Here is a 12,609-nt window from a genome sequence, read left to right on the forward strand (position 1 = left end):
AACACATAAGCCTGCGCGCACACGCACACACACACACACACACACACACACACACACACACACACACACACACACACACACACACACACACACACACACACACACACACACACACACACACACACACACACACACACACACACACACACACACACACACACACACACACTACAGTGCCCACAGTTCATCAGTGGAAGCTAAACCATGAGTGCACTGAGGGAATTATCCCTGACCCTGCTATTGTTTATCTTACTTATTAGAACCATAGGTTTACCCTCACCCCACTGGCCAACTCACACGCACACATATTATATATATATTTTTTACTTGTGCTTTGTATCTCTGTCTCTCCCTTCAGCAATATCGCTGTGCATGTGGCAAACCATTTGAGAGCTGGGTCACTGCATTATTTTTGGGAAGTGCTTCAAATCTTAGACTTTTATCCTAAGTTGAGTCATAATGGAAGACAGAGAAAAAGTGGAAGTACATTTAAGCGATGGAGGCTGAAGGAGGGAACAGATAGTGCCAAGTCTTTATCTCATTTAGCCTTCAGATTAGACTGTGAATGTCTATTCCCAAATAATGAAACCAATCCAATCCTCATCTATGACAAGGATTGCCTGGTGGTTAGAGCGTTGGGCCAGGAACCCGAAAGGTTGCTGGATCAAATCCCTGAGCTGACAAGGTAAAAATATGTCATTCTGCCCCTGAGCAAGGCAGTTAACCCACTGTTCCCTGTGTGTTTAAGATGTGGATGTCGATTAAGGCTGCCCCCCACATATCTCTGATTCAGAGGGGTTGGGTTAAATGCGGAAGACACATTTCAGTTAAAGGCATTCAGTTGTACAACTGACTAGGTATCCCCCATTTCCAAGCCTTCATTCTGTTCCTGCTTTTCTGGTGTTTCTGGGTTTATTAAGAGGGTTTATTTAAGCACTTCTCTGGGTGCCTAAGGGAATGGACTTTGGTCACCTAGGTTCTCCAGATAGTTATGTGTAAAAAGACTATTGTTTCACAGGCCTCCATTAAGAGAGAAAAACACATATTTGCACAAATTTGAAAAGGAAACTAGTTCAGCTATGCAAATGGTGTCACAGTAGGGTTTAAGATACAATACAATCTCATTGTGTTCTATTTACACACATACTGATTTTTACCACCCATGAAGCTGATCCTGTGTTTTTTATAACAATAATGATGCAAAGGACTGATATCTTAGCCAAATTCTTCAGACTCCTATAAATACATGCAGTATGTATTTATAGATTGTAATGCATGTCTTGCTCTAGTCTAAGCCATCTATCAAATTCATCACGTGACAGGCGGCTTATGTAGAATGTGTTCTTGTTCTTCGAAGCATTGTTAATCAGTGTATATACCAAACTACATATTAATGACACTGTTCCTCTAGTATGTATAAAGACAGAAATATCAGACCAATTCCAATATGCCTGTTAGCACTAGTTTCAAGTATGATTTTTAATGGCCTTGAGAAAAGGAGCTTGAACCATACTACATCTTCATGTTTTACCCAGCATCAGTATATTTTGAATCCTTACAAACTCTGCTCTAGAGAAGGCTAGTAACAGTGACTAAAGTTCAGGGCAGGGTACTGGGCGAAGGCCATCTAGTGAAACTATTTAACAGTCTGACGGCCTGGAGATAGAGAATGTTTGTCTCACAGTCCCAGCTTTGATTCACCTGTACTGTCTCCGCCTTGTAGATGGTGGCTCGGGTGGCTGAGATCCTTGACAATCTTCAAATCAAATACAATTTTATTGGTCACATACACGTGTTTAGCAGATGTTATTGCGGGTGTAGCAAAGTGCTTGTAAAAGTGTATACCTATAGAAAGGGAGGAGCAAAATGGTGTCGTGGCCACTACTACACCGGATCAAGCTTGGTGTTATCGTTTTTGGATTATCAGCTAATGCATTGTGTGGGACGTACACATTGTGTTGAATGTCCTGAAAAGTCATTCAGAGTCAATAGAATGAGTTAAGCTGGTCATTTGGGACATGAGAAGATTAAGACACACATACGACTATATGCCGTTACTGCAATGAGACAGGACATGAGGTAGAATACACTGACTTGAAGTGTCAAATGGTCATAGTTTCACGCTCTCATGCCTCTTCTTCAACCAAATGAGCAAATCCGCACGAGAGATGTGAGTGGCATTACATTTACGTGAGCCAGCTAGTGGTGGCATGTCTAAATAATGGTGACCAAAGCCCCCTCTCCAGACTCACAGCATTTACTATATATATATATATATATATATATATATATATATACTGTAAGTGACAAAGGCAAACATGATCTGTTTAATGGATGTTTCAGAGATAAATCCCATACGTCGTTAACACTAATGCTTATCACTAACAGGAAATCAACACATTGTGCTAATCTGTTTTAGCCTAATAATTTTAAACTGCTTCAGTTCAATGAACATTATGTCATGTATCATTACAGGCATCTTCACATTAGCGTACCCTCGTGTGGACTTCCCTCCCCTCCGGTCATCACTTCTTTGCCATCTCTCATCAACGCAAATTCCATTGACTTTAAATTGAACAGAATTAGGCAAATCATGCAAAGTACTCACAAATGTGTTAATTTAAAAAATCCACTAAGTATTTAAAGCTATAATCATAAAATATCCTAAATAAATTGATGTAGTATTAGCCTACATAAAGTGTGAGACATATTCACCATGTGGATGAATACAGACAGTACAGTCCTTACAATGCAATTCTAGAAGACCTTTGTCAAACAGTTTTGTTAAGCATCCTGCTCACACCCTCTGTTGACTCAAATTAAAGTTGAGGAGTTGCTAAATAAAGTCAATTCTGAATGAAAGAGAAACAAAGCATTATACCTAGTTATATACGGTATGTACTGTATGTTATGTTGCTAGTATAACCTTTCCCAAACTGTGTTAAATGTGCAAGAATTCTACAAAACCTCAATGATCCATACTAACCACTAGTGGCACTTTAGGAAACTATTGGTTTGTTTCAGCCGTACAGCATGCCAACCAAGGCATAAAAAATAATACTGGATCATGAGCTTAAAATTTGAATCCCCCCAAAAAGTGAAAACAAATTTGTGGAACGCTGTCAAAATGCAACATTTGCCCTCGTATCCTGCTCCAGGGATTTTTCTGCCATTGTAATCCTTGGGCGGGCCCAACTAAGCGTTTTTTCGGGTCACCTAAGTGCAAACAGTGTAAAAAAAACAAAAAAACAAAGTGTAAACTTAAACGACTAAAACCAGATATAAAGTATGTTGAAAAGATAATGGACCTATATATTTTTTAATAATATAATCTCTGGGAACTAACAATCACCAAAATAAGAACTAGACTGCAGGGAGAAAGGAAAATTACCAAAACAATTTAGCAGTATTCATTTTTTTATTGTTTGAGCAAAAGAAACTACCTTTAAAACAAAACAAAAAAATCCTCAGCTCCATGGCAGAATATGTAGAATCGTGGGAAATGAGCATTAAACCTCTTAAGGATTAGCCCCTTTTTTTCAATTTTCATCTAAAATGACATATCCAAATCTAACTGCATGTAGCTCAGGCCCTGAAGCAAGGATATGCATATTATTGGTACAATTTGAAAGGAAACACTTTGAAGTTTATGGAAATGTGAAAGGAATGTAGTAGAATATAACAATATAGATCTGGTAAAAGATAATACATCATCTTTGAAATGCAAGAGAAAGGCCATAATGTATTATTCCTGCCCAGGTGCAATTTAGATTTTGGCCACAAGATGGCATCAGTGTATGTGCAACATTTTAGATTAACCATTGAATGAACCATTGAATTTCTGTTCAAAATTTTAAATCAAGATGCCCAAATGTGCCTATTTTGTTTATTAATAACTTTTCATGTTCAAAATTGTGCACCCTCCTCAAACAATAGCATGGTATTCTTTCACTATATTAGCTACTGAAAATTGGACAGTGCAGTTAGATTAACAAGAATTGAAGCTTTCTGACAATATCAGATATGTCTATGTCCTGGGAAATGTTTTTACTTACAACCTCATGCTAATCGATTTAGCCTACGTTAGCTCTACCGTCCCGTGGAAGAGACACCAAACCCGAAGAAGTTTTAAAATGCAACATTTTCTCTCAGCTGCATTACAAAAGGCGCCCGGTTCACTAGAGTGATGAGCCAAGTAAAGCCCGCCCTGGCCAAACCCTCCCCTAACCCAGACGACGCTAGGCCAATGACACTGCCTGGGATTGAACCCGGGTCTGTAGTGATGCCTCAAGCACTGCGATGCACTGCCTTAGACCGCTGCACCACTCAGGAAGCCCAAGATAAATAGCTTTAGACTCTCATCTCCAAGATGGGAGCCTCTAAAATGTGTTATAAAATGTAGCCACGCTCTTTGCCACACCCCCTACCAACCACCCTTTTTGATCCAGAAAAAACCCTGCGCTCCAAATCCAAATCTCACAGCCTATTGGTCTGGAAATCTGACCCTTACTCATGTGTCAACAGTGGTTTACCTTTGAGGAGATAAAAGCTTAATGATAGACATGATTTCTATCGCATTAAACCCAGTAAATCAATTTTTATTTATCACATGCGCCGAATACAACAGGTGAAGTATTTACAGGATGTGATCAAACGGACATTGTTTATTCAACCCTCAAGCCCACTCTATAACATATAATGTTTTTCCCTTACCTTTTCCATATATTAAATCAACTATGCACTATATAGTACTCATCTGGACACAAGTCAGGGTGGCCCAATCTGACAAAATGCCATGATCAATTTACAAGGTTTTCTGATCTATATAAAGGGTTCAATCACTGAACCCACGTGAAACTAAGTCCAGCATGGCAGAACATTGTCCAATGGTGACGCAGTTGAACCATAATACCTAAATAAATGTGTTTATTGATAGGGTTGAGTGGTTGAGATGTGAAGCAGAGGACTGGGGTTGCCTGTACATGAGTATGTCCTGTGGTCATTCCATCACATCTCCATATGGGGTCTTCTTAGGCCCAGCTGGTTCCTCAGGGGCAGGCTCTGCTACTGCAATACAGACAGACACAGAGAGATGTCAGAGACCTGAGAGCTGAATAAACTGCTGACCTAATGTCTACCCCTCTTATTTTGTGTCCGTCTTCACAACCCGCATTGAGATTTAGTCCACGTAGTATAGAATGGCATAGAATAGAGTAGAACCACAGCTATACTCACTGTGTGGTATTCGGTCTGGTACTTTCCCTGTCTCTATTAGCATCCATAGGTCAGTGCACTTCATTGTCTCCCAGCGTGTCACTGCATAGCTGCCCACTGACGAAGCCGCTGAAGGGGAATAGAGAGGGCAATGAAAGGAACAAGGTGAGACAAAGAGGTAGACATGATTGACGTTTAGACAATCATTCTAAACTCTATATTACTGCAAGTTATAGCTAAACATCACATTCTGTAATTTGAGTACACAGACACACTCTCACCTGTTGAAATCAGCAGATTCCACTGCAAAGGATATGGAAGCCTCTTCTGAATAACTTTTTGTATGAGAAATAATCCACTTGTCCCTACAATAGAGTACAGGAAATGTTAGGGTACATGAAAGAGGCTCCACGATGCATTCATGCATAAATAAATTGATATTATATGAAGTGAAAACAAAGCATTGGGAGAGTGTCACTCACCCAATATAAAGGTCGCTGTCCCTTTCATGAAGGCATGAGACTGACAGGCAGCATACTGCTGTAAACCCTGAGAGAGAAGAAAGATCGCAAATGGGTTGAATACAAAATGCAATCATCATGAGAGATTATTTTATGTGCAATATGTGTCCCAGGTTAGGTAGCTCTGGTAAGAAATCTGAGAACACAACTAGCAAGGAAGCTGTAAAACCTAGCAAATTTATATAATCGTGTTTAAAACGTCAAAACACAAAGCACATGTAATCTACAGCTGAGCTACAGCAACCATTCAGCAGTGTCTTGCGTAAAAGGTTGAAGCAGTAAAAAGAGAAAGGACCAACCGGATGTTTTGCTGCAAGCGCATCGTCCACTTTTGTGAGTCCAAGGTTGACCATTTCGTAAATAAACACTTTAATTAAGTTGACGTATTTATTATACCACTACAATATCCAACATATACAACCCAATGTGTACGTAACTGTTATGAGACTTGCAACTTCCGCAAAGAGTAAAACAAATCCCGAAGGGTATCATTTTATGAAGGTTTCTGTGATACTAAATGACTCACGACGCCTCGTGGTGTGGGGGCGTCAGTGCAGCTCTTAACTAATAAGGCATAAAGTGTGCATTACTGTATTCACTTTTATGGGTAGATATATTGGTATAGTTTGTTTTCTGCTGTGTAAAGATTTGTAATTTATATATTATGCAAAAGTTTAAGATTTTAGCATACAAAAAAAATGAAAAGACCCATAATCAAAACTACAATAGAACATGCTTGTCAGAGTCTTGATTATTTTCTTCTCTGAACATGTAAGATTTTTCAGTGTGATCCAATGCTTTACTCTACTAGTCATAGTCAGCTTTTATTTAGGCAAGTCAGTTAAGAATAAATTCTTATTTACAATGATGGCCTACCAAAAGGCAAAAGGCCTCCTGCGGGGACGGGGCTGGGATTAAAAAATAATATTATAGGACAAAACACACATCACGACAAGAGAGACACTACAACACTACATAAAGAGAGACCTAAGACAACAACATAGCAAGGCAGCAACACATGACAAAACAGCATAGCAGCAGCACAACATGGTAGCAGCACAAAACATGGTACAAACATTATTGGGCACAGACAACCGCACAAAGGGCAAGAAGGTAGAGACAACAATACATCACGCAAAGCAGCCATAACAGTCAATAAGAGTGTCCATGATTGAGTCTTTGAATGAAGAGATTGAGATAAAACTGTCCAGTTTAAGTGATTGTTGCAGCCCATTCCAGTCGCTAGCTGCAGCTAACTGAAAAGACAACCGACCCAGGGATGTGTGTGCTTTGGGGATCTTTAACAGAATGTGACTGGCAGAACGGGTGTTGTATGTGAAGGATGAGGGCTGCAGTAGATATCTCAGATAGGGGGGAGTGAGGCCTAAGAGAGTTTTATAAATAAGCCTCAACCAGTGGGTCTTGCGACTGGTGTACAGAGATGACCAGTTTACAGAGGAGTATAGAGTGCAGTGATGTGTCCTATAAGGGGCATTGGTGGCAAATCTGATGGCCAAATGGTAATGAACAGCTAGCCGCTCGAGAGCACCCTTACCTGCTGATCTATAAATTACGTCTCCGTAATCTAGCATGGGTAGGATGGTCATCTTAATCAGGGTTAGTTTGGCAGCTGTGGTGAAAGAGGAGCAATTACGATAGAGGAAACCAAGTCTAGATTGAACTTTAGCTTGTAACTTTGATATGTGCTGAGAGAAGGACAGTGTTACCATCTGACCATACTTCCAAGTACTTGTATGAGGTGACTAGCTCAATCTCTAAACCCTCAGGAGGTAGTAATCACACCTGTGGGGAGATTCTTCTTACCAAACCATATGACCTTTGTTTTGGAGGTGTTCAGAACAAGGTGAAAGGTAGAAAAAGCTTGTTGGACACTAAGAAAGCTTTGTTGTACAGCGTTTAACACTAAATCCGGGGAGGGGCCAGCTGAGTATAAGACTATCAACTGCATATACATGGAGGAGAGAGCTTCCTACTGCCTGAGCTATGTTGTTGATGTAAATTGAGAAGAGCGTGGGGCCTAGGATCGAGCCTTGGGGTATTCCCTTGGTGACAGGCAGTGGCTGAGACAGCAGATGTTCTGACTTTATACACTGAACTCTTTGAGGGAGGTAGTTAGCCAACCAGGCTAAAGAGCCCTCAGAGACACCAATACTCCTTAGCTGGCCCACAAAAATTGAATGGTCTATCATATCAAAAGCTTTGGCCAAGTCAATAAAAATAGCAGCACAAAATTCCTTAATATCAAGGGCAATGGTAACATAATTGAGGACCTTTAAGGTTACAGTGTCACAGTCCATAACCTGAGCGGAAACCAGATTGCATATCCGAGAGAATACTTTAGACATCAAGAAAGCCAGTCAAGCCTCCCGGGTGGCGCAGTGGTCTAAGGCACTGCATCGCAGTGCTAGCTGTGCCACCAGAGATTCTGGATTTGCGCCCAGGCTCTGTCGCAGCCGGCCGCGACCAGGAGGCTCATGGGGCGGCGCACAATTGGCCCAGCGTCGTACGGGTTAGGGAGGGTTTGGCCGGGCAGGGATATCCTTGTCTCATTGCGCATTGGTGCAGCTGGCTTCCGGGTTGGATGTGCATTGTGTCAAGAAGCAGTGCGGCTTGGTTGGGTTGTGTTTCGGAGGATGCATTGCTCTCAACCTTCGCCTCTCCCGAGTCCGTACGGGAGTTGCAGCGATGAGACAAGACTGTAACTACTACCAATTGGATACCACGAAATTGGGGAGAAAAAGGGGTAAAAAATAAATAAAAATAAAAGCCAGTCAGTTGATTATTCAAGTTTTTTCAATACTTTTGATAAAAAGGGCAAAATAGAAATAGGCATATAACAGTTAGGATCTGCTTGAGCTCCCCCTTTAAATAAAGAATGAACCATGGCTGCCTTCCAAGCAATGGGAACCTCCCCAGAGTGGAGAGACAGGTTAAAAAGTTTGGAGATAGGCTTGGCAATGATAGGGGCAGCAACCTTAATTGAGAAGAAAGGGTCTAAACCATGTTTAGAAGTTTAAGAAGCTCAGAAGTTTAAGAAGCTCCTTTAGCACCTCGGACTCAGTGACCACCTGCAGGGAGAAACTTTGTAGCAGGGCAGGGGAAAAAGAGGGATAAGCATCGGGGATAGTCGCGTTAGAAGGGGTGGGAGATGAGGAAATGTTGGATGGGCAAGGATGCATGGCAGAGTCAAATCCTGACTTAATGAAGTGGTGATTAAAGAGCTCAGCCATGTGCTTCTTGTCAGTAACAATCACATCATCAACATTGAGGGAAATGGGCAGCTGTGAGGAAGAGGGTTTATTCTCCAGGTCTTTAACCATTTTCCAGAACTTCTTGGGGTTAGACCCACAGAGAGAGAACCGCTCCTTAAAGTAACTAACTTTGGCCTTCGAGATAGCCTGAGTGCACTTATTTCTCATTTGTCTGAACAAGAGCCAGTCAGCCTGAGTATGCATGTGCTTGAGTATGCATGTAAATCCGCAAGATCACTGTCGAACCAGGGGCTGAACCTGTTTTTATTTTTGAGGTTAACATAGCGAAGAGGAGCCTTTTCTGCGTGTATGGAGTCATACCTTTTAGGATTGATAATAATATGAGAAAGATTTATGGAGTCCCATTGCTTTAGGACTTGGTCAGATGGTTTAAGATTGTCCCAGTTTAGGTCACCTAGCAGGACACATTCATACTTAGTGTATGGGGGCAGAAGAGAGTTTAGGGCAGGTAGGGTACAGGCAGGTGCTGGAGGAGGACGATAGCACCCAGCATCAGTCAACAAAGAGGTATTTGAAAGTTTAATACTTAAAACCAGCAAATCAAATTGTTTGGGGACACACTTGGTGGAGACAACCAAGCACTGAAGGTGATTGTTGGTAAAGATTGCCACTCCCCAACCTTTGGAAGATTTGTCTTGTCGAAAAAGGTTACAACCAGAAAGGTTAACATTAGTATTCAAAATAGTCTTCCTTAACCACGTCTCAGTAATAACCAACACATTTGGCTTGGAGCTGTGAACCCACACTTTTAATTGATCCATTTTAGGTGATAAGCTTCTAGTGCAGAAAACCCAGGCTTTTCCGAGAGCAGAAATCAGTGTAGCAGATATCAGAGCACAAGTCAGAATTGTGGCTAGCAACAGTAGATGGGTCAGGGTGTACATGCACATTTCCAGACATCATCAGCAGTAATACAATCAAGGCACGGCAGAGGACAAGGAGAGCTCTGCAGTGTTGATTTATGACATTTGAATGTGCATTAGATGTCAACAAGATCATATTATACAGCAATTTCAGTAACATTAATACAAAGCCGGAGAGAGGTGGTTAGAATAGGATGGAAGGCCAAAAGTCAGTGTAACCAATAGAGAGTCAGAGTCTCGAGTGTGGGAATAAACAGTCTGTCCCACGGTTGGGTAAACAAGAAAGTTCATAGTCAACAAAGCATGCAGGAGTCATGAGGCAAAAAACAAAATAGCAAAATGCACACGGAAAATGTTTCATATATAACGACTTGGGGCTAGTCATTGTAAGTTCAGAGTCACTCGCCCCAACAGTGCGTGTGTGCTCGATGCGAGCGAAAGCTTGGGGGTACCTGACAGGGGGAGACAGAAGGTGAACAGATCGCCAGGTGGAATCCAAGCAGCAGTGCAGCAGGCAATGGGAGTAGGTGACACACCCACTTGAGAGAAGCTTTTATTTCTGGAGGCAGATTTCTTGTAGAAAAGGCCAGTGGATGGTCTCTGAACAGCAGGAAGGGGCTTCAAAGGCCTTTGGATTTGGGTGGGGCAGGCTGCGAGGGACTCCTGCACTTGTTGGGCCCAAAGGCCTCAACACCTCTCACTTCACACCCCAGTGCTAATTGAAGTTGCATCTGGTCTGTCCTAGCAAGCCTGGCAGCCTTATTAACTCAGCATTCAGTCCCCATAAAGTTTGGTGAAGTTTGTTGTCAGAGAATGGCTTCCTCTGATTTCGCTCTGTACTCTTGGTCCTGTTATAAGCCTGGTCCTAGAACAGAGAGGGTTATTGTTATAGGAAGGGATTTCAAAGCATAATACACGACACGACGATGAGACAGCCTACATGGAGGTCAGAAACCCGGCAATGTGGTGCCAGGATAACCTCTCGCTCAACGTCACTAAGACAATGCAACTGATTGTGGCATGGACTCTACAAGGTGCTGAAAGCATTCCACAGGGATGCCGGCCCATGTTGACTCCAAAGCTTCCCACAGTTAGTTGTCCTTCAGGTGGTAGACCATTCTTGATACACAGGAATCTTGAGTGTGAAACACCCAGCGGCATTGCAGTTCTTGACACTAACCAGTGTGCCTGGCACCTACTACCATACCCAGTTCAAAGGCTCTTAAATATTTTGTCTTTCCCATTCACCCTCTCAATGGCACAAATACACAATCCATGTCTCAATTGACTCAAGTCTTAAAAAATCCTTCTTTAACCGGTCTTCTCCCCTTATCTTCACACTCCCTAAGTCCAGAACAGACTCCTTGAAACACACAGTACTACATGGAACTCTATTCCACACCAAGTTACTCATGCAAGCAGTAAAATCAGATTGAAAAAAAAACACCTTATGGAACAACAAACTGTGAGGAGACACATGCTAGCACACGCACTCCACACATAATGGTATTGTTGTATGGTGCTATTGTACATTTTGTGTTGTGGATAAGTAGGGGTGTAGTAATGTTATATGATCTGTTTTATTTGCAATTTTTTATGTGATGTGCCTTAATGTTTTTGGACCCAGGGAAGAGTAGCAGCTGCCTTGGCAACAGCTAATTGGGATCCCTAATAAAATACATGGATTAAAGTGGATTTAACAAGTGACATCAATAAGGTATCATAGATTTCACCTGGACAGTCATGGGAAGAGCAGGTGTTCGTAATATGTTGTACACTCTATGTACACATCTACCTCCTTCTACCCCTGCACGTCGACTCGGTACTGGTACCCCGTGTATATAGTGGAGTCATTGTTAATCATTGGGAATTTATTTATTGCGTTATTATTTTTATATTATTTCTCTGCATTGTTGGGAAGGGCCCAAAAGTAAGAATCACTGTTAGTCTATACCTGTTGTTTATGAAAACGTGACAAATAAAATTAGATATGATATACACTGCTCAAAAAATAAAGGGAACACTAAAATAACACATCCTAGATCTGAATGAATGAAATATTCTTATTAAACACTTTTTTCTTTACATAGTTGAATGTGCTGACAACAATCACACACAAATGATCAATGGAAATGAAATTTATCAACCCATGGCGATCTAAATTTGGAGTCACACTCAAAATTAAAGTGGAAAACCACACTACAGGCTGATGCAACTTTGATGTAATGTCCTTAAAACAAGTCAAAACGAGGCTCAGTAGTGTGTGTGGCCTCCACATGCCTGTATGACCTCCCTACAATGCCTGGGCATGCTCCTGATGAGGTGGCAGATGGTCTCCTGAGGGATCTCCTCCCAGACCTGGACTAAAGCATCCGCCAACTCCTGGACAGTCTGTGGTGCAACGTGGCGTTGGTGGATGGAGCGAGACATGATGTCCCAGATGTGCTCAATTGGATTCAGGTCTGGGGAACGGGCGGGCCAGTCCATAGCATCAATGCCTTCCTCTTGCAGGAACTGCTGACACACTCCAGCCACATGAGGTCTAGCATTGTCTTGCATTAGGAGGAACCGAGGGGCAACCGCACCAGCATATGGTCTCACAAGGAGTCTGAGGATCTCATCTCGGTACCTAATGGCAGTCAGGCTACCTCTGGCGAGCACATGGAGGGCTGTGCGGCCCCCCAAAGAAATGCCACCCCACACCATGACTGACCCACC

General features: G+C 42.0%; 1 protein-coding gene across 1 annotated transcript; it reads right to left on the reverse strand.

Moving 5' to 3' along the window:
- Window positions 1–4,582: 4,582 nt before the first annotated feature.
- On the reverse strand, window positions 4,583–6,220 carry tmem141 (transmembrane protein 141). The gene is made up of 5 exons (XM_035775956.2): window positions 6,035–6,220; window positions 5,697–5,763; window positions 5,496–5,579; window positions 5,236–5,343; window positions 4,583–5,067 (listed from the first exon to the last, which is right to left on the reverse strand). Exons 1-5 carry the CDS (start codon window positions 6,086–6,088, stop codon window positions 5,000–5,002), a joined length of 381 nt encoding a protein of 126 aa, XP_035631849.1. The 5' UTR covers window positions 6,089–6,220; the 3' UTR covers window positions 4,583–4,999.
- Window positions 6,221–12,609: the final 6,389 nt, after the last annotated feature.

Source organism: Oncorhynchus keta, chromosome 13, assembly GCF_023373465.1.
Source record: "Oncorhynchus keta strain PuntledgeMale-10-30-2019 chromosome 13, Oket_V2, whole genome shotgun sequence".
In the NCBI taxonomy this organism is placed as follows: domain Eukaryota; kingdom Metazoa; phylum Chordata; class Actinopteri; order Salmoniformes; family Salmonidae; genus Oncorhynchus; species Oncorhynchus keta.